The sequence below is a fragment of the Hordeum vulgare genome, chromosome 3H, assembly GCF_904849725.1.
Source record: "Hordeum vulgare subsp. vulgare chromosome 3H, MorexV3_pseudomolecules_assembly, whole genome shotgun sequence".
In the NCBI taxonomy this organism is placed as follows: domain Eukaryota; kingdom Viridiplantae; phylum Streptophyta; class Magnoliopsida; order Poales; family Poaceae; genus Hordeum; species Hordeum vulgare.
In genome coordinates, this window is record NC_058520.1 from 37974418 (window position 1) to 37996617 (window position 22200).

Below are 22200 nucleotides of genomic sequence, written 5' to 3' on the forward strand. Positions count from 1 at the left end.
CAATGCACTATGATTAGAGCAGTACTCCATTCAGAGCGACATAAACAGAGCAACTGAAATGGCTCCAGGGAACGTCGGGGAAGAAGTCGGGCAGCTACCACATCGCTGCCACCAGATCCAGCCTCCCCACCACTACAGCAAGGGGGCGGGGAAGGAGGTTTAGGGGTCAAGGAGGGCAGCAAGGAGGAGGAAATGAGGGCAGCAAGGGGAAGGAAGGGGTGAGGAGAAAAAAGATGGGGAAAGTGTGAGGGGATTTTGATAAATGGTCTGGTCACGTCAATTATTTCAATACGGAGGGAGTAGCATTTATTTAAAAAAATGTGTGCGACTTGCCGTCATAGTCTGCCAGACAAAAGAGACGATCAATATTCTTAACACAAAAAGAACTAAAGAGAAGGACAAATGGCGTGCGTCTGAAGTTTATAAATTGCAAAGCTTCACGAAAGTACAATGTGAGATTCCACAGGTTCCGATTCTCAGTTGAGAGCAGCCACGGCACAAGTTTCCTCCCGAACAGTACAATTTGTCATCAGGGTCACCAACTTGAGTTTCAAACGCGTGCTATATATAACAGCAGTTCACGTTCAGCACTGCACGGCAGCATAAAGAGAGATTCTTCAGAGTCTCAATTAGTGGCAGATAAATTTTCCAATCAGCATCTAGACCAGATAAATCTCTCCAACCAAGAATCTACTTTACCCGAGACTTTGCCGTGCGCTCATTGGGCTCAATCATATGCGATAAACCAAAGTTTTATCCGCCGCGCCATCGCCTTCTTTCCCTCTTTATAAAAGACAAACAAGGAGCTCAAGCTTCTTCCAACACCACAATGGCTCACACCTTCGTGCCTGATGCATGGGGTTGGATCACCAGCCTGCCCCCATTCTCCCAGTGGCGCACCAGCACCATGTCCCTTTGCATCTGCGCCACGCCTTCAGCCTCGACGTCATCACAGCCGACATCAATGACCCTCTCGGTTGCCAAAACACCTCCCACCCAGCCTTCCTACATCACCTTCTCCATCTCCGCCAACTACCGCGAGCCAATTTTCCTGTGGACGTCGAAACCAGTCCACCTGAAAACCAAGGCGCAGCAGTCCCTGGACGAGCAGGACATGGTGCAGCTGTTCGTAGACATCGTGAACCAGGTGCTGCGGTACGGGCCTGACAACAGCAGCAAGCCCTCCTTCCGGTTTCCTGGGGCGCAGCACCTCCATGGCGGCAGCTTCAGCGACGCGTTCAACATAGTCTTCTTGTCCCTGGCCTTCCTGGTCTGCATCTACGAGGCTCCCCGTGACCTCCGCCGCGGGTGCCTGGACTCACTGAGGACGCAGCTGATCGGCCCGAAGTGCAGAGGCGCTGCAAAGACCCTCGTCAAAATGCTCGGCGCCAACCTCGAGGAGCAGTGGATGCAGACGATGAACCTTGCAGTGACCAACTGGATGGTTGAGCTGCGGTCCTCGCACCAGACGCCCAGGGCAGCGTCACCGCTGTTCTCGTATGCCCTCCAGGCGAGCGGGCTCTGGAAGGTCCAGCTGTACTGCCCAGTGATCGCCATGGGCATGGAGGATCCTGCAGCAGCGGTGGCGCAGGATGAGCGCCTTCTCTTCTCGCTCACTTATCAGCAACTTGAAGGTGTGGTCCAGCTAGCCTACAAAACAGTCAGAAAGGATAACTGGATTGATATCGAGGTAAAGGTGGATAACATAAGGTCAGTGGTATTCACAATTTCACATATACTGATTTTCATTCTCTCTGTCATAGTAACCACTTCAGCACTCCTGACCACTGTTAGTACCAAAAAAAAATCAGTAGAGAGCAGCTACATTTTGTAGTTAACATTTCCTCAAAGGTTTAACTAGCAACTTAGATCCTTGATGAGCGAAACTATTCTGTTGATGCCTACAGCAAGGTAACATGATTTACGACCGAAAAAGGTAACATGGTTTACAAGTTCAAATGCTTATTGATCTTAGCTGTGACTGTAAAGCTCATGTTTACTCAATCAAAAACATTGAAATCTAACAACTGAATTGTCTCACAAGATACTGCCAACCGTAGAAAGCAAATTTTGAATTGCCTCATAAATGTGAAGAACACTTACTGTGGAGTTTCTCGATATCAGGTGTGTTGTGGACTCTTTGGTCTCCGAGACCCTCATGGCAGAGCGTGGATATGGTTCTGAAGAGAAGCATTTCCCATCTCGCGTCATGCTGCAGATCACACCCATGCAACAAACAGATGTATTGTCGGTTTCGGTCAGCAAGTCATCCGACAACCCCACCCATGAGTTCGGTCTCGAGAAGGGCATTGAGGGTTCATTCGATCCCCCAAACTCATTTGGTCTCAAGGCCTCAGTCGCTGAAAGCCTCACGCTGGCCATGAAACCCTGGAAATTCGAGCAGTCTGTGCACGGAAACACTGCAACCTTGAACTGGTTTCTGCACGACGGCATGAACGGAAGGGAGGTTTGTGCTTCAAAGCCTTCCAAGCTTTCGCTGCTTCAGCCGAGGGCTTGGTTCCGCGACAGGTACTCGAATGCGTATCGCCCGTTCACGAAGCAGGGTGGCATTATTTTTGCCCGCGATGAGTATGGAGACAGTGTAAACTGGAAAGTCTGTGGTGCAGCATTAGGAAAGACTATGGACTGGGAAATCAGAGGCTGGATTTGGCTAACCTACTGGCCAAACAAACAAAGGACCTCTCACAGTGAAACAAGGTGGCTTGAATTCAGAGAATGTCTGCAACTTCCCCTCACAAAGTTTCCATAGTACTATCTGTAGTATTTTGAATGGACTGTATAGCAGTGTATAAATAAATAAAGTTATCGTATTGTAGTTTTGCTATACATTTAAGAGATACAGAAAGTTATCGTATTGTAGTTTTGCTATACATTTAAGAGATACAGAAAGAAATTCCAACTGTGCCCCTTGGAGCAATATAATGCAAGTCCTTTTTGGTTTTGGGGAAGAGGGAGTGCTAATCACATGGAACTATAATGCAACAATTAACTCAACATTCCGTGTATCTACCACTCTTTCTCAAGAGCTAACTTGAGTTCAACCAAACAAATAAAGCAACATGGCCAACAAAGTAAGCTCATTAAATATGGATCATTTTTACTACTACCTCCGTCACGGTTTAGAAGGCATGGTTAAATTTACGTGCATTTCCACAATAGACAAGGTTTAAGGCGTGTTGCATTTACTCCTAGCAGCTAATTAGTACTCCGTTGTACTATTTCCATATGCATGCGTAGTGTGAATGCTATTTTTTAACTTATTTCACAGTCAATCAATAACCACCTAGGTCCTAGAGAATTTCCATGCACGCCTTCTAAACCGTGATGGAGGGAGTACACATGAACTCAACATGTAGGGTAACTTCTTCTACCTGTTGGCTTCTAGTAGTATAAAGCAGTTAAGCAGTAAGATGAAAACCATAAATGCCTACAAAGCTTTACGTTACAGCCACTATAGCCCTAAATATGAAAAGACTAAGCCCAACAAATTCCATATCTGTACTCTTCATTTAGTTATACTTTTTATAAGCATTCAATTCCATAACTATCATGTCGAGAATTTCAACTTTGGAGTAATCACATGTCACATTGATTTTTGTGTGATGCAGGTTTAAAGCTCTTTTTCTATAAGAACAGAGAAGAAAATAAAATGGAAAAAACACTATGATAGTTGCCTCAACATCCATCAGCATGCTTACAAAAAAACAATCATTTTTTTCATGGAGGTCAACCGGAACCTGCCCACAGATCCATGTCACCACTTGGTCATGTGCTCCTGGAGATGAGAAGTGGCTGGAGGTGAATGTGCTCCTCCACCATTTGGCGGAGGCGCTGGAGTGTAAGGTGGTGATTTTGCTCCATGAAGATTATCAGGTACAATAGATTGTGGTTGGACATAACGTACTGGTGAAAGAAACAAAGCTATCACTGGTGATCGTATGACGGCTCAACTGGTGATGCTGTGGTTTGAGCTGGTGAAGAAGACTTAAGTGGCGGCACCACTGCAGGCCTCTCGGATCTCCCTGCAATGTACAAGGAATAAATAAACAATTACTCTGCATGACCTGAGGATTTGAGGAATATTTTATTACTAAATTGCCCTTTATTGCAGAACAATGTAATGCAACCACATAAGGCATTCTGAGCAAGTAACAGAGAAATAACACGAGATTGGCACTCCTCACAGGTTGCACACATCATAAATTATAACAGACAAAAAAATACACATAGTGCAGGTAGATGAACTCCAGAACAATATTATAGATACATCAAAAGAAAAGGTTGATTGTGGAAGCTCTGCACTGAACAAGATCTCAGTATCTCACAGCAAGCAATATGACAGAAATTTGATCTTAGGGCTTCATGCTGAAAGACTAAATACACCCAGAACACTGAAATATGATTTCTCTACGACGTGCCATCCACATAATATCCACACTCATCATGACTAATATACATTTCTTTACAGACCCCTCCCTCCCTCTCGATTCCCTCCATGTGTATGTGTCATCGTCAGATAGTGTGCTTTCCACTCTCTGCCCTCACGCCTCCTCCCTCCACAGCTACGTGCCAAGCACGCCGGCACGTCCTCGTCGCTACCTCCCATTTTTAGCACCTCCCCCCACATGTCAGCTCAGGCCCGGCAGCAGTATAAATTCCGCCCTCGTCGGTACCTCCCATTTTTAGCACTTCCCCCCACATGTCAGCTCAGGCCCGGCAGCGGTATAAATCCCATCCAATTCCGGGCTAACCCCTCCAGAATCACCAAACCCTAGCTCGTTCAGAGGCAGTGGAGCTAGAGTTGGAGTCGTGGTGAGGGAGCTTGCTGCGTTCTTCCATCACAATTTTTACAGTACATTTGTTGTATTTGGATGAACATATGAATGAACCAATTTGTAGTATTAGTATCACGGAACATTTCTAAAGGTTCCATTCAAAATTATGTTTTTTTCGCTATCTGAATGGAACCATTACCCTTCTAAATATTTCACCTCAAAAGAATGTTCTTCACCAAGAATTTACTGGATGCAATCGATATAATCTCGGATGCTATTCATCCTAAGCATTCTTGAATAAAAATGTTCTTGAAAAATATCTTGAACAAAGGTAATGAGGAAAATAATCAAGAATGCAACCAAACAGATTACAAAAACATATATTTCGGATGCAACTAAACAAACTAGAACAGAATTCGAACGCAAGGCTCTTTGCGTTTTCTCGAAAAAAGAATTCGAACGCAACCAAAAAATAACATTTTCATTTTCGTTCAATAAAATTCTTGTGCCTTTGCCTCTATAGGTAGTGTCGAAAAAGTTACAGCTTGTAAGTGTAAGATACACACAAATCTTGGAACATTTTAGACTGTTGGATGGTTGGGTAACCCCCATGTAGTAGTGGGAAAACCAAACTAACAGAACACTATTTGTAACTTGATGCTGGTAAAGATTAGTTGGATGATTCACCACACACAAAAAAAAGGAACAAGCTTAGTTAATACCTTGAGCTGCAGATGATGGTGCAACTTCCCCTAGAAAATCTTGAGATGGAGAACTGCTCACATAAGCTTCCTTGTAGCTATCAATAAGTCCCATCTGGCTGTGAGATAAACTGGGACCTTCTTTTCGGAGTAATGAGTAATATTTTATGTTCACCTTTTCTATTTCTCGATGACGCTCTATTAGAAGTTGTGATTTCTGTCAAAAAATAGATGTGCAGCCAAAGAATACATGAGAAATCACACGACTAGCATAAGCAAATGAGCAAAATGCATTCACAGTACTTAAACTTGAGCTGTACACGCACTTTAGTCACTGTACTTTGAAAACCTCAAGTTATGGTTACTAAAGACATTCAAGAGGCGTATCCACGGTCACTGGTTCCGGTACCGTAAGTATTTTGGTGAGTTGGCATACGTCTTGAGCTGTACATGCACTTTAGTCACTGTACTTTGAAAACCTCAAGTTATGGTTACTAAAGACATTCAAGAGGCCTATCCACGGTCACTGGTTCCGGTACCATAAGTATTTTGGTGAGTTGGCATTCGTTTAACTGGTCTGACCGACCTACCATGGCAGAGAAGCACACACCTATTTTTCCAATAAGCACCCCTCCGCCAAGCTCCCTCCAATTCCCCTCTGCACACGTCTGCGTCGGTGGCGGTGGTCACCGCCTGTGGCAAGGGGCTACAACGCCAGGGGCAGTTGCACCAGTGACCTGGCTATAGTTGGAGTGTCCCCGCGCTTCGCCATCACCAGCCACGTCGTCGGAAACTCAACCTCCTTCCATGGCACGTTCCTCAGCTCCGTGTCTGGTGGCCACATAAGCGGAGGCGACTGGCGCAGCCGTACGGATTATCCCCTTGGATTCCCTCTTCGGGTGGCATCTCAGGTGCTCATACATCACCTTGTCTGACAGAAAGACCTTGTCGCACTCGGGGCAGGTCAGGACGCTCACACCACCTCCGTCGTAAGTGCTGGTGTTGTTGTCCACCCCCACTAGGGAAGCGTCATTGCTTTGGCCGCCGATGCTCAAGGTCTTCATATGGCACGGCAATTGCATTGACGGGGACAGCAAAGTGGAGGTTGGCGTTCCAGGTCAGGTTGCGGCCGCTGGAGCGGTCTGTAACGACGTGTTGCCGCAAGCAGGAGTCGCCGGAGAGCAGGGACGGTATGGACAGTCAAATGGTCAGATGTTTGCCATGTCAGCAAAATATGTATGATATGAGCGGTATTTAACCATAGGTGGGCTTTTCGAGCATCTTCAGTGACCATAAATTGAGGGTTCCACAATACTACAGTGACCAAAGTGCACTAATGGGACAAGGTTGAGTGTCGTAAATGCATTTTAAAGCAAATTTACAGTAGAACATCATATAGAAAAAAGTAAATGCAAACCTTCTGTTCATGGGCTTCTCTAAGCAAATTGCTGTGATGTTCGTACATTTCCAACATATCTTCCAGTGGTTGGTTACTGGTACATAGGAGTTGGTTGAGCTCTTCCTCGAAAGAAAGGAGTTGGTTGAGCTGCTCAGGACCAGGTGATGTATTTGGCTGAAATCGTATTTGGCTCCTGCCTTCAGAGTGTGCTCTTTGAAGAGGGACATGATGCATTGAGGTTGATGTTTGCATTTCAGGGTGCAAACTCTGAAGTGCCCAGGTGCCCAACGTACCTGTTCCTTCTGCTTCTGTAAGTCGATCATGTACTGTGGCTGATTGTTGTATTTCAGACTGCAGCTTATCAGTTGTCACCATGCCCAAAGTGCCTGCTGGTTCTTCTCCTGCATGACCTAGCAAAGGCATGCCAGACAGATCAGTCTTTTCAAATAAAACACCCTGCATTGAGGTTGACGGTTGCATTTCAGGCTGTGAATCATGGGCTGCTAATGCGCCCAGTATACCTCCCCATTCCGCCTCTGTAGGTTGATACTGCATTGACTGTAAACAGGGCGTGGCCTCTATGCCAGGAATACCTGCTGGTTCTGCTTCTGCAGGTGGATGGGGCGAGGTTGCTGAACTTTGTTGGGCAGGCAAATTTCTAATTTGTTGCATGTGCATGCTCGATCCACAAATCTGAGTTGCTCCAATTCTTGGGATTTGTTTATTCTGTGAATGTGTCACTAAATCTGATGTCTCAACTTGTTGTTTATGAAGGATATTATTTTCTCCAAAAGAGAAAACATCATCAACTAAATCAACTCTTTTCTCCACAGCCATGTTGGGATATTCATCAACTGAACCATGGCATTCTCTTTGCTGTGTGAAAGACACATGGCATTCTCTTTGCTGTGTGATCAACACATTTGTAGCTTCATCAGTTTCTTTGGCAGCAACTGGGGCTGGTTCTTCAATGTTCTGTAGCATTCTATTGATTGATTGTGTTAGCTCAGATATATAGCTCCAACAAGGAGATTTTCCATCCAGTAAATTTAACCAAAATACAGATGGATCCCCATCCGGCATAGAGGCTCCCTCCTTTTCACCAATTACAGTAATGCTTCTTGAATAAAAATCCCCACTCATATTAGCTTTCGATATGTACACACTGTTTATTTTGGAGCTGTCTTCTGTATTTGTGGGTAATTTTGTTAAGAACTCTAAAATCACTTTATCCATAAAGTTGTTGTCCATTTCAGAACGCTTACTTGCATGTCTATCTTGCAGAAGCTCATCAAATCTGGTGAAGAGAAATTGTGCACCCCAACTGAGCAAGGAATGGCTTGAACTACGCATTACGTCCTGGATGTTACTATCAATAAGCATGCCCTGCTTTGCAAGCACAAAGTTGTTCTCCTCCACTGTGAAAGGAGTATATAATCGGAAAATGCTCACATACTTAAGTTGTGACTCTATGCTGATTCTTTGAAGAGCTTTCAGGTCATTAGGTGGGTTCCAATCGCTATTATATATGATGACTGCATCAACTGATAGTAGCTTAATGCTTGGGAGGCATGCACGACTTTCAATCAGTAAAACAAATCTCCCATTGGTCTTGTCATTGAACATATCGATTGCCGCCTGTTTACTTGACATCACTGCACCACATTTGACACGTTCGTAAGACTCAGGGCCAAATCTGTGACACACAACACCTTCCAGAATGTCACCCATGGGGTTTGCACCTGCTCCACCAGACTGCGGTAGTACAAAAAAAGTATAAAATCACGATGAGCTCAGAGAAAATAAGTTATGTCAAGTCATAGATTAAAGAAGAGCATCAAGAGAATAATTCAGAAAAGGAATGAGAACATTGACAAACACTTGAGGGAACATGTCCACACCAGTATGTAAAATGCCAATACACCAGCGAGAGGAAATCATTCAAGTGTGTATCACATAAAATAAATAGGGAGATCAGATATTGTGTACATTATTCTTGCCGAAGAATCACCCATCAGATAGGACATAAGTAAAAGAGGGCAGTGCTTGAGTATCTCACCTGAAAAAGAACAATGACTCTCAACCTCCTGTTGCTGATCTCTTTAAGCATTTTGTCAAGAAGTAGTAGCTTGCCGCTTGCATGCACTCCGATATCTATTGTTTCAGTCATATCGGGATTGTTGACAGGTGAAACTTCCAGACATTCACGAAGGAGGCAAGGGTGATTACAGCACTGTTACACAAAGATAATAACAGATCAAAGTTAGTAGGTGTCAACACAGTACCTTCACAGAAAAATGTAGCGATGTAGATTGCATATAGGCTGTCTAATTATTGCCATGCAAGCATGAATAGTTGCAAAGCAAACCTTTGAGAGAGACAAGAGAATGTCCCGAAGAGCTTCAACACTATCAGCTTTCTTCTTAGACTGGAGGACAGACGAATTTGACAGCAGAACGGAACAATAGACCCCTAGCTGCACTTGTGAAATGTAAGCAGGAACCCAGTGCTCTACGAATTTTGAAGAATCTGCTTTGCGCTCATATGCAATATGATGTGCAAATCTTATTTTGGACATATCAATGGCATCAGCAGTGTCAACATATCCGCTATTATCTTTCTGTCCCGAACTAAGGAAAGCTAGCATGTTCATGTACTCAGGGACATCCTGCAAAATAGCAAGATTTGGCATGGCTTGTTTGCAGTACAGAAGCAACCATACAGAGCAGAGCTGTTGATAAGTACCTTAATTGGGGAGCTCACAAGCAACACTCTAAAATCAGTACAAAGTTGCTTCAGCTGTTCCAGATATTTTAGAGCCAAGTGTTGATAATAATCAACTATAATTGCCTCCCAACCAATACGTGCAATAGGCTTAATGTCCTGTGTTATCGCAGAAAGATCACAATTAAACGGTAAACATAAACTTAAAAGATAGGGCCTAGAGGACCAGTAACGACAACAAAATATGATATGAAGGTGCAATTTCTGTCGTCTTAATGTGTAAGCAGCATTACTTGTGCTAAGAACAGCAGAGGACTCTTAGCACTTACCTCTAAGATAGCATCAGGATGGGATAAGAGAACTTGCGACATTATGTTGCTTCTGTTCTCGTAGAACTCCTGAGCTTGAATCAACTTGGGCATGTCTTTCCGCCCATCATGCACAACAACATTGATATGTGGTGCGAACTTATTGAACTGAACCTTCCATAAGGAGAGAGAAGCAGGAGTAGTGACAATCAGAAAAGGTTGATGAGCATCAGGTAATACAACCGTTGTGAATAAGATGGTCTTTAATATATGTTCCTGCATGATACATTGATTCATGAATTAGATACTGTTCGTTTTGGGTATGTTTGGTTCAAAACTAACTTTGCCACAGCTCAGCTTAGGAGATGTGTGGCTTGCCACGGGAGTGAAAAAAAACGAAGCTACAAGGTGGCAAAAGTTGGGAAAAGTGTGGCTAGCATTTTTTGTGTAGCATTGTACATCTCACCATGCCAATTTCTGGAACTACTTATTCTAGGAGATTTCTAGAGCTACCAAACAAGAATTCAGGTGGAAAGCTCGAAAAGAAGAACAAAGCCTCTCCTTTTGTTGAAAGTACTTCTTGTGTAAGACTGGAATACTATGTAGGTCTTACCTTATGATCAACAAGAACAGAGTCATGAGATTTAGACCAGGACTCCAGGAGCTTGTTGATAGAATATAAATGGTCAATGTCAAAATCAGGATGGCACCTATCTGGCAATCTCTGAAGTTTCTTAACTGGGCGTTGCTTAACCTGTAAAGTCCAGTATTTATATGTGGGAAAAACATTAGTCTTATTTTACACACTGTGTTAAGAAGAAGAAAAAATAAGGCAGTTCCACAGAAGTGCATCAGTCTTCACCACACATACATAACATACAGAATAAAAACGAACTCATAGCAAAGAGAAGGAGATGATATAATGTCAATGTTGTGATAATTCAACAACCACACGAGAAACGCAAGTGAGGAAAAAAAACATATGGTGCAGTGAATGTGTAGTTAGCAGTTAGCAGTTAGCAGACCAGTTACACTGATTTTACGTTTTCAAAGTTCCGATGACTAGTACAACCACATCTTAAACAGCCATGCAATCTAATTTCACAAGATGTCATACTAACATGCATAGTTAAAAAAGGTGCGCCTAAGCGAGCGCTTAAGTGCGTCTAGGCTCTAGGCGATAGCAAAACGCCTAGCACATAACTGCACTTAATCTGGCATAATTGCGCATAGGCATGCGCTTTGGTCAGAAAAGCGCAAGGCGGTGGCAAAACGCACAGGTAACACCTAGCGCTTTTTTGAACTATGGTAACATGTAGGTAATACAAATATCATAATGGTTAGGCTTTATAGCATAGAGATAAGTCCACTTTACAACCCCCAACTGACCACAGGGTTTAACTTACACCCCTCAACTCCAATACCGGTTAGAATACAGCCTCAAACTGTCGATACCAGTTAAATTAACCCCCTGAGATGATATCACGAAGATGTAATTCACATAATGAACTATAAAACTTACTAAGAGAAATAGCATATATCACTAAAGTTACTATTTCCAGTTACGCCTTTGTTTTTGGTGGAAACAAATGGCTGCTTTGGTGCTTCACGGTTGTTCTCGTGTCCCATTTTAAGTTCATCAGCCTCAAACGTATATAAACAGGGTCCTTTTCTAAAAAAAACGTATATAAACAGGGTAATGTTTCATCAGACAGGATCACCTTTAATTGTCTCAAAGCTAGATCTTCTTTCTGAATGCTAATGGGTCCGCCATCTCGAAGCATGCTCTTGCGCTAACACAACATCAAAATAGCATTATTATAGAAAATGTAAAACCCCACTTCCATTTTTGGACAATGGAGATTCATCTCTGGCCTCTACATGCCAGAGAATGGAGACAACCATGAACCCAACTCCCATTGACGCATAAAAATAAGAATGCAAATGGTGGACAAGGGATAGGGGACAAAGGTAGCAAATGTAAGTTTCAGTTGCTGAAGGAAACAACATCTAACTATATATACTTCAGAGTGATACCTGTTCAGGATAAATAGTTGGAATGGTCAGAGTGATACCTGTTCGGGATAAATAGTTGGAATGGGCTCACTCCTTAACGATGATGAACATCTTCGTCTACAAAACAAGATTAACACAAAGTCAACATGTATTCCAAGTGCGTGTCCAATATCAAATAAACAGCAAGACAGTGACAAATAAAGCACCTTGTATGGCCAGTGGATCGACCTCTGTCTTCCATCGGAAGGCTGCTTTCAGCCACTCTGTTTTGTGGACACGAATCAGTAGGTTTGTGTGGCTGCACCTGCAACAATCAACAAGAAAGAAGTTAGTCTTGGCGTTGTTTTTAAATGGTCCTAGAGGACAAGGGCACTGACTGCTGTGTAGCGGCTGTTGCAGTGCCGCTATAGCCTTCCAAGCTTTTGCTGCTTCCTGCAGATTCCATGACAGGTACTCAAATGTGTACCACCCATTCACCAAACAGGATGGCGTCATGTTTGTCCGCGATGTGCACATAGACATTTTCTGATGAAAGGTCTGCCATGAAGCACTCAGAATGACTATGCACTGGGATATCCCAGTCTAGATTTTATCAACCTAAAGGACCTCTTACAGTAAAACAAGACAGCTTGAATGCAGAGTGCATGCAACTTATCGTTGCGAATTTCCGTAACAATCATGTACTACTTCCAATGATTGAATGGCAGTAGCAGTGGTATGTTACTAACAGTTTATAAATAATCTGACCTTTCTACAATAATTCAATACTATATAGTAACACCTGCAGAAATATGACTTCCTAATATGCCTCAATTTAATGCCAACCCTAAGCGCTACCCCGAGTTTCTACCAGCCATTTTCAAGAGCTAACTTGAGTTCCGCCAAACAAATAAGAAAAGATATCAACAGAGTAAGCTCATTAAATATGGACTCAATTTTTACCACAGTACATGAACTCGACACACAGGACAACTTCTTGTACCCGTTGACTTATGGTATAAAGCTATTCTCTCCAGTAAGATTAAAACCATAAGTGACTACAAAGCTTCAGGTTGCAGATAATTTGAAGTATTTCCTAGCAGCTAGAATGAAGTAATCCCTATTGCTCCGCATGACTACAACCCTCATAGCTAGAACCCTAATATGAGAAAAGACTAAACCCGTCATCGCCCTCTTGGTACTCTTCATGTGCTTCCATTTTTACATCAGCACTCAATTCCACAATTATCATGTCGACAACTTCTTCAACGTTGAAGTAATCATAACTTACGTTCGCTTCTTTATGTAAAGCCTTCCCTTTTGGTTGGAATACTTCCAGGGCCTTGTGCTCCTCATGGGTACTTCCCAAATCATTGCTCACTTCTGTTTTCACCTTATGCGCCACAGTCCCTGCAGACTCAAACTCATCCTTGGCATCAGACCGATGCAGCGCAGCTGTCGGCGCATTTGAGACAAGAGAAGGAGGAGATTCTGATTCATCCTTCCCATCAGACGGATGTGACACAGCGGTTGCCCCATTAGACGTCAGCAGTGAAGGTGCCATCGTGCAACCAGAGTTGGCATCTGGGGAATGCTCTGGGAAGTTGACACGCGCTGTGGCGCCATACATTGCCCTTGCGGCATCATCATATGCACGTGCAGCTTCGACTGCGGTAGGGAATGAACCAAGCCACAGCCGGTTGCCACGGTTGGGCTCACGGATCTCAGCCACCCATTTGCCCCACGTGCGCTGCCTCACACCGCGGTAAGCGCAGTTTGAATTCTCTGGACCTCCTTTCCCTGCCATGCACCCTTTCTTGGAACCCTTGGCGGGCGCTTTCCGGGATCCATTCTCTTGCTGGAGCTTCTGGTTTTGCTCCTTCCACTTCTTGATAGTTTCAGCAACCGAATCTGGACCAGTGGTTCTCCTGCGCACTTTCTTCGTCCTGGTCATCAAGGCAATTCATGTCACAAGGCTAAAACATTGAAACAAAAAACATACACTATCAGAGTCATATACTACATCTTCCTCGCAGAAAAAAAAAGTCATACATATTATATATATATCTCAAATCTCAAACAAAACGAAGCAGAGCTATGCTCGTTTCCTTGCTGGAAAAAAAATCAAGGAGATCATTATCACTTGGGTTGGGTACCAACTGCAATCGAGCCCCCGAAGATATAGTTTATGATGCTATGCACCAACAATCGAACCGCCATGGCATGAGCAATCCCCGACCACCGCCATGGGCATGGGGAACTTCCGCATCCAATTCCGAGGACGGCGCCGCCTCACCCGACCCAACACCGACAGTTCCCTGCGCGCCGCCCTAAATCTCGCCGAACTCCAATCCACACCCGCGAAGGCGGAGGAAACCATAATTCTAGAGCCGGCGGAAACCCGGCGAACCGAACGGGAGGCCAGCCGCCGACCTAGGACGACGTAGCGCGGCCCAAAACTAATCCGACACACACGCGCGTTAGCTCTAGCTTCAGACGGGCAATCCACGGTAGCGACCGAGCGCGGAAACACGCGCAAATTCCATGCCACGGCGACGGCGCGCCACCGCCGCCTCAGCAATGCCCATAGATTCGAGCGAAGCGCGGCGGGACGGAGGCGGAGGTGGAGGAGGGTGGTTCCGACGCTGACCTTTCCTGCCCGGGGCAGTCTCCTTCCCGCTTGCTACCCCCGGTCTCCATCGAGGCGGAAGAGGAGGGAGGAAGGGAGAGAGAGATCTCCTCTAGCTTCGTCGGCCTCCCCGGCAGCTCGCCCCACGCCGCCTCCGCGGCCGCTTCCTTGTCCGGGCGGCGGCGCCGCCAACCAGATCTCCCGCGGGCGGGCGGCGGTGGCACCCGCGCCGGATCTCTCCTCGCCTCGCCTCAGCTCCGCATGCAGCCCCCGGTGTCGGTCGGTGCTCCCGGCTCTCCCACCCCGCTGCCGCCGCCTTGGTTTTGACGTGGAGCGCGGGGGCAGGAGGCAGGGGTGGGTCAACACGAGTGGCACGGCCGTCACCCGCTTTCTCCCCCCTCCTCCTCTCCGTTTTAACTGGGGCGGTGCCTGTGCGGTGCTGTGCTGGCCGCCTCCACAGCGCTCCCGTGCCACCACGACCGGTAAAGGCAAGTCGTAACTTGTAGGCAGCCCCTCCAATCGGACGGACGCGCCGGCCCGATTCACTCTGGGTTCGCCGCGATCATGGTATCTATCACCGTGGGGCGCCGGTTTCAAAATTCGTTTTCCGCCTTTCGAAAGAGGGAGCGGGAGAGGGCTGAACTCAGCGACTTTCGTGTGAATGTCTGCTGGTAGTACTAAACGAGATGCACCGTTTGTTTGGAATGCTGCCCTGTCAATTTTTCGCCATCGATGTGCGTTTGAACCTCCGCCAACTTTCTGGTAGTGGTTCCTTTTCCTTTTGCATCACGCGTTTTGGTGAAACCAAGGATTTAAATTTCTTCGTCAAATTATTGGCCAAGTTTGAAGGGGGCGGCGTGGGCATTAGTCCAAACAAACATGTATACTCTTTCCGACGTAAGGAGACAGACGGGAAAAGGTGACGTTGACGATGGGGAAGAGCATCGGTGACGGTTGTCTTGTTATCAAGAGATAGACACACAAGGCCCTCGTTTGAGATCTCGTGATGAATGCCACGTGTGGCCCTTGTTTGAAATCTCCTGATGTGACATAGGTTTAGTGTTAGACAACCTATCTTAGCGATGTTGGTATCATGATAAAATTAGGTGTCTCCTCAATAATTTTTTGGCATGGACTGTAAGCATCCACGCACGTATGGACCTTCGCCAGCTTTTCGTTCATCGGTTCAGTTTCTAAACCCCGTGTGTTGGTGAAACCGAGGATTTGAATTCCTTTTTCAAATTTTTGGCGCATTCGAGTTTGACAGGCTTGGTGTCAGACTCATCCAAAGATACTTGTATCCCCTCTTCTTGTCGTGAGGAAGCGGGCGAAAGAAAGGTGGTGCTAAAGTGGAGAAGAGCATCGGTGGTGATTGTTTTGTTGTCGAGAGATATGCAATTAGGCTCTCGTCTGAGATCCCGTGGTGGGCGACACGTGAGGCTCTCATGTGAGATCTCGTGGTAGACGTAAGCGTATGTAGGTATAGTGTTCGGATGATTTATCTTCGCATGTTTGGTACCATCGTCAAAGTGACCTCATGATGAAATTAGGTGCCTCCTCACTGATACTTAAAAGATGTGGCCGTTTTATCGGTTTAAGATCTTGAGCCTTTCTCGATGTTCACGTAGAATCAGCTAATGTGTAGGCACATATGTCACACGAACACGTCACATCATGTATTGGAACTTCGTTACATCACACAGTTTTGCGTCGCATGGATATGTTTGGCCTTCAAACATAACCATTTGTAGTTTAAACAATGACGCCAATAGCTTATTCGGCTCGAGAGGTTCAAAACACTGTCATCATTAAGAATTTATTTCCCCATCAATTCATAGTGCACTTGCATAAGTTATGCTTTTAGTGGGGAATATTTCCACCATCCTGCTATCTCAAAAAGTCATTTTGAAGCCTTGGCAAAGTTGAAAGTAGATGCAAATTATGAACTCGGCGCACATCACTTCGTGGAACATCTTAGTTTGGCGTTTTAATTCCAAGTGAACCTACATGGTATATGTTGAGTCTTCAACCAATGTTAGAGTTCCTTTTGCATGTCTAACCTCTAACATACTGGATATTTTAGGGTTTGAGGATATATTACATGTACAATGAGACAAAGTGTTCGTAAACCATCGGAATAGAATTGCATCGGTTGGTCCTTTTTTATCATGCAACAAATAAAAACACCATATGTATCGTTTTATCTTTTGACTGGGGAACAACCATCGAGATTACACATGACATACCCATATAAACTACACTTATATGCGAAAGCATTAGTATCTCCCCATCCCCTTTGTAAACAATATTACGTAATTACTAGGTAGGCAAAGAAGAGCGATGACAACTTTTTTCATCACTTAGAGAGGACACATGAGACTAGTTTTTTCAAGGGTCAGCTTGTTTTTCCTGCTTTATCTTCGATATGGCATGTCGTCTAAGAAATATATCGATCTTTTCTTGATGTCCCTATATAACCAGATGATACACAACACGTAAGAAAAATATACCTATCACATTGTTACTTCATATCATGAACTAAAACTTCACCGTGCCATCATGCTTTCATGACATGGATGTGCTTAACCTTCAAATAGAACCAAAGATGTGGTGGAAATAGCAATAAAAATGTTCCAATAACCTCTCATGTTCGGGAGGTCAAGCCACCATCAACATATGCATTTGTCCATCAACAGGGAGTGTATACATGAATTATATTTAAGATCGAAAAAACTTCCACCATCAAACCTCCTGCTATCATGTATGAGTCCCGCTAAAGTTTAAAGTAGGCATGGAGTAGACTTTCTATGCATTGATTATGTAGGTTATGAGCCTTGACACACATCACATTGCATAACATGTGTAATCTCTTCCATGGTTCGAGGTGAACCCTGATTGAGATACAATGGGTTCTAACCACCTTAAATGCACACTTAAAACTTGACATAGCGTACGTGCCTAGGATTTTAGCATGATTTCACGTACGTCGAGGCATGAGCAACCATAACCACGACAAGAAGATTGCATCAGCCAACCTTTTCAATCTACAACGCGGCACCACAACATTAATATAGTCCCTTATTCACTCTTGTATCATGAGTGGTTCCCAATAATGCCAGGACTTCAGTCACGCTCATTGCGGATGCACGTGTAACTCATGACACCCCTTTAATACAGTTCCCACTAAGATTTGGCGCGCACGCTGCGGGGAGGGGGCACACTTGTTATATATTTCCTCTTGAAAGGTGATTGTCACTCGATGAGGGTTTCCATATTCCAAAGGGGGACACGGGGTGTATAGTGAGGAAGAACAACACTTGAGAGCACATCACGAGGTAGTGGACAACAAAACAAAGAGTGGAAATCCATAAAACTGGTTTTGGGCGAGTGGAGAGAACCGGTGGTTCCAAAGCCCTAAATCATGAGCACGTGTGCTCATAAGGCTAATCTTGTCAAGCCTAATGGTGTTGAAGATGAGATCGTTCATGGCTTTCTCCAGAGTTGTCAAACCATTCCCGCAATGTCTTTGAGGCGATGGACCTTCACTTAGTCATCCCATAGGTTATACCTCCAGGCGACTGATGTCATCAGACACGACAACACATTGAATCTAGCTCCAAACATGCATGGACCGACAACACTAGAAAAAAGGTGGTCACCGGTCTCAACCGATATGCATACCTCGTATAGTCAGCGTGTGTGGGGGGAAGGGGAGGGGGAGGTGAGCGGTCGTTCTTGAAGAACCGAGAAGGGTTGATTTCTTGATGTTGGACAAGAGTCATGATCGCCAAATGACGGAGGCACGGGCGTACATCACACTGTGTGAAGCCAACACACGATACATCGCCGAAAGCTAGAGGTGGCATTGTCACCCCAGGCCATACTGAGAATGGTATTGCAGTCTAAAACTAAGGTTCCAAAAAGCAATCATATCATTTTTTAGCCATAGCCAACACTCGAACTATTTGTTGGATGACTATCAATGTTTTGGGATGCCCATAGCCTCTAACCAAATCTAGTTAATTTTTCTTGCTAACATTTTGCCAACACATGGGCAACTAACACTTTAACCAAAATATTGGCAAGTGAAAAATTGGTGGTGATGTATTTTTCTTCTCCAACTTGCGTCTAAGGCTGAAATTATCCTCCTTCAGACCCTCATTCTCCAACTCTAGCTTTAATATCACATAATGCCGATTTGCTCTTGTGCAGAAAACGGGAAGGGCTAAATTGGACCTTAGGTTTGTACTTGTCGGTGAGGCTTGACTTCTTGAATCCACGTGCATATCTCCGGATTGAGGCAATGGATTGATGTCTACTACGCAACCTTCTCCTTGTAGACATTGTTGGGCCTCCAAGTGCAGAGGGTTGTAGGGCAATAGCAATTTTCCCTCAAGTGGGTGACCTAGGGTTTATCAATCCGTGGGAGGCATAGGATGAAGATGGTCTCTCTCAAGCAACCCTGCAACCAAATAACAAAGAGTCTCTTGTGTCCCCAACACACCTAATACAATGGTAAGTTGTATATGTGCACTAGTCCGGCGAAGAGATGGTGATACAAGTGCAATATGGATGGTAGACATAGGTTTTTGTAATCTGAAATTACAAAAACAGCAAGGTAACAAATGGTAAAAGTGAGCACGAACAGTATTGCAATGCGTGGAAACAAGGCCTAGGGTTCATACTTTCACTAGTGAAGTTCTCTCAACAATGATAACATAATTGGATCATATAACTAGCCCTCAACATGTAACAAAGAGTCACTCCAAAGTCACTAATAGCGGGGAACAAACGAAGAGATTATTGTCGGGTACGAAACCACCAGAAAGTTATTCTTTCTGATCGATCTATTCAAGAGTCCGTAGTAAAATAACACGAAGCTATTCTTTCCGTTCGATCCACCATAGAGTTCGTACTAGAATAACACCTTAAGATACATATCAACCAAGACCCTAATGTCACCTAGATACTCCAATGTCACCTCAAGTATCCGTGGGCATGATTATACAATATGCATCACATAATCTCAGAATCATCTATTCAACCAACACATAGAACTTCAAAGAGTGCCCCAAAGTTTCTACCGGAGAGTCAAAACGTGTGCCACCCCCTATGCATAGGTTCCCAATGTCATGAACCCGCAAGTTGATCACCAAAACATACATCGAGTACTCACATGAATCAAACGTGTGCCAACCCATATGCATAGGTTCCCAATGTCACAAACCCGCAAGTTGATCACAGCAGATAGACACGTGCAAGACATACATCAAGTGTTCTCAAAGACTCAATCCGATAAGATAACTCCAAAGGGGAAACTCAATTCATTACAAGAGGGAGAGGGGGAAGAACATCATAAGATCCAACTATAGTAGCAAAGCCCATGGTACATCGAGATCAAGACATCTCAAGAACACGAGAGAGAGAGAGAGATCAAACACATAGCTACTGGTACATACCCTCAGCCCCGAGGGAGAACTACTCCCTCCTCGTCATGGAGATCGCCGGGATCATGAAGATGGCCACCGGAGATGGATTCCCCCTCCGGCAGGGTGCTGGAACGGGCTCCAGATTGGTTTTTGGTGGTTACAGAGGCTTGCAGCGGCGGAACTCCCGATCTAGGTTTCTTTTTGGGGGTTCTGAATTTATAGGAATTTATGGCGGTGGAATTACGTCGGTTGGGCCCACGAGGAGGTCACAAGCCTGGTAGGCGCCGCCTAGGGGGGTGGCGGCCTCAGGGCTTGTGACTCCCTCATGGCTCTTCTGGCCTTCTTCCAAAGCTTCGGGGGTCTCTTTTGGTCCAAAAAAATCATCATAAAGTTTCATTCCATTTGGACTCCGTCTGTAAAAGGGTAAAAAACACGGAAATAACAGAAATTGGCACTTGGCACTGAGTTAATAGGTTAGTCCCAAAAAAGATATAAAATAGCATAATCATGCATATAAAACATCCAAGGTTGACAAGATAATAGCATGGAACCATCAAAAATTATAGATGCGTTGGAGACGTATCATGGATCTTCCTCTTCCTCGGAGCTATCCCCCTTTGCTTCCTTCATATCCTCGTCTTCATCCTCCTTCGTAGTCTAGTCGTAGCGATCCACCTCTCCGTACACCTTAGGGTTTGTGAAGAAATCAACGATGTAGTTCTCTCCCTCCGAATCTTGAGACGACATAATTTCATATCTGCCAGAAAAATTAGCTCAAAACAAGAACAAAGGATTTCTCCATGTTACTGAGGTCAAATCATCAGGATATATATAGATAATTTTTATACAAGGAAATACGTGTCCCACGAGAAAACGGATCCAGGAAGGTGCCCGAGGGAGGCACTAAACATCAGGTCGCGCGAGGGGGGCCTGGCGCACCCTCGTGTCTAGTGGGCACCCGGGTTGCCTTCCCGTGTGTCTCTTAATTTCCTATTTGTTTCTAATATTCCAAAACTAACGAAAAATATTTTTGCGGATTTTTCCGAGTCCGTTTACTTACTTTATCACATACCTCTTCCTTTTAAGGGTTCTGTAGTGTTTTGGAAGGTCTGTGTAATGTGCTCCTCTGGTGTCATGGTTTGGATAATATTTGTTTCAACATTAATTGGTGTATCTGAGATATAGTGCTTTATTATTTTTCCATTGACCACCTTCGGATTACTGCCTTCGGGGTTGTTGATCTTAATAGCTCCAGACCGATAAACTTCTTCGATGATATATGGTCCTTCCCACTTGGAGAGAAGTTTTTGTGCAAACAATCTAAGACGAGAATTGTACAATAGAACATATTCACTAACTTTGAATTCTCGCTTTTGGATTCTTTTGTCATGTGATATTTTTACTCTTTCTTTGAATAGTTTGGCATTTTCATAGGCTTGAGTTCTCCATTCATCTAGTGAGCTAATATCAAATAACCTCTTTTCATCAGCAAGTTCGAAAATCATAGTTGAGTTCTTTAATTGCCCAATAAGATTTATGTTCTAAGTCAAGAGGTAAATGGCATGCTTTCCCATAAACCATTTTATAAGGAGACATGCCCATAGGATTTTTTTATAAGTTGTTCTGTAGGCCCACAATGCATCATCTAATTTCTTAGACCAATTCTTTCAGAACTTATTGACAGTCTTTTGCAATATTAATTCTATTTCCCTATTGATTAATTCTACTTGACCACTAGACTGAGGGTGATAGGGAGATGCAATTCTACGGTTAACATCATATCTACCAAGCAACTTACGAAAAACACCATGAATAAAATGTAAACCACCATCACTCATTAAGTATCCAAGGACTCCAAAACGTGAGAAAATAACTTCCTTCAGCATTTTAATAGAGGTGTTATGATCACCACTATTGGTTGGAATAGCTTCTACCGACTTAGTAACATAATCAACAACAACCAAATTATGTGTATACCCATTAGATGAAGGAAAATGTTCCATATAATCAAATTCCCAAACATCAAATGGTTTAATAACAAGTGAATAATTCATAGGCATTTCCTGATGTCTGCATATATTACCAATTCTTTGACATTCATCATAAGAAAGGACAAACTTACGAGCATCTTTGAAAAGATTAGCCAGTAAAATCCAGACTCTAATACCTTGTGTGCAGTTCTATCTCCCACATGGTGCCCTCCATAAGCCTCGGAGTGA

The 22200-nt window shown here is 44.2% G+C and overlaps 2 protein-coding genes across 2 annotated transcripts; one reads left to right on the top strand and one right to left on the bottom strand.

Annotated features, from left to right (window-relative positions):
- The first annotated feature begins 254 nt into the window (after nucleotides 1-254).
- LOC123442848 lies at nucleotides 255-2770 on the top strand. The gene is made up of 2 exons (XM_045119010.1): nucleotides 255-1710; nucleotides 2125-2770. The coding sequence occupies exons 1-2, from the start codon at nucleotides 830-832 to the stop codon at nucleotides 2768-2770; spliced, it is 1527 nt and encodes a 508-aa protein (XP_044974945.1). The 5' UTR covers nucleotides 255-829.
- Nucleotides 2771-3587: 817 nt separating this feature from the next.
- On the bottom strand, nucleotides 3588-15008 carry LOC123442847. The gene is made up of 14 exons (XM_045119009.1): nucleotides 14574-15008; nucleotides 13215-13869; nucleotides 12692-12790; nucleotides 12151-12248; nucleotides 12004-12061; nucleotides 11650-11721; nucleotides 10542-10682; nucleotides 9950-10204; nucleotides 9642-9779; nucleotides 9265-9564; nucleotides 8956-9129; nucleotides 6915-8651; nucleotides 5519-5714; nucleotides 3588-4043 (listed from the first exon to the last, which is right to left on the bottom strand). Exons 1-14 carry the CDS (start codon nucleotides 14621-14623, stop codon nucleotides 3946-3948), a joined length of 4071 nt encoding a protein of 1356 aa, XP_044974944.1. The 5' UTR covers nucleotides 14624-15008; the 3' UTR covers nucleotides 3588-3945.
- Between the last annotated feature and the right edge of the window lie 7192 nt (nucleotides 15009-22200).

Bases quoted from the DNA above. Each gene is read 5' to 3' on its own strand.
- LOC123442848 (XM_045119010.1), top strand. From the start codon at position 830: ATGGCTCACACCTTCGTGCCTGATGCATGGGGTTGGATCACCAGCCTG. The intron at 1,711-2,124 runs GTCAGTGGTATT...TCTCGATATCAG, and splicing joins GTAAAGGTGGATAACATAAG to GTGTGTTGTGGACTCTTTGG.
- LOC123442847 (XM_045119009.1), bottom strand. From the start codon at position 14,623: ATGGAGACCGGGGGTAGCAAGCGGGAAGGAGACTGCCCCGGGCAGGAA. The intron at 9,780-9,949 runs GTAAGTGCTAAG...GCGATAACACAG, and splicing joins ATCCTGATGCTATCTTAGAG to GACATTAAGCCTATTGCACG. The intron at 9,565-9,641 runs GTACTTATCAAC...GCTATTTTGCAG, and splicing joins TTGTGAGCTCCCCAATTAAG to GATGTCCCTGAGTACATGAA.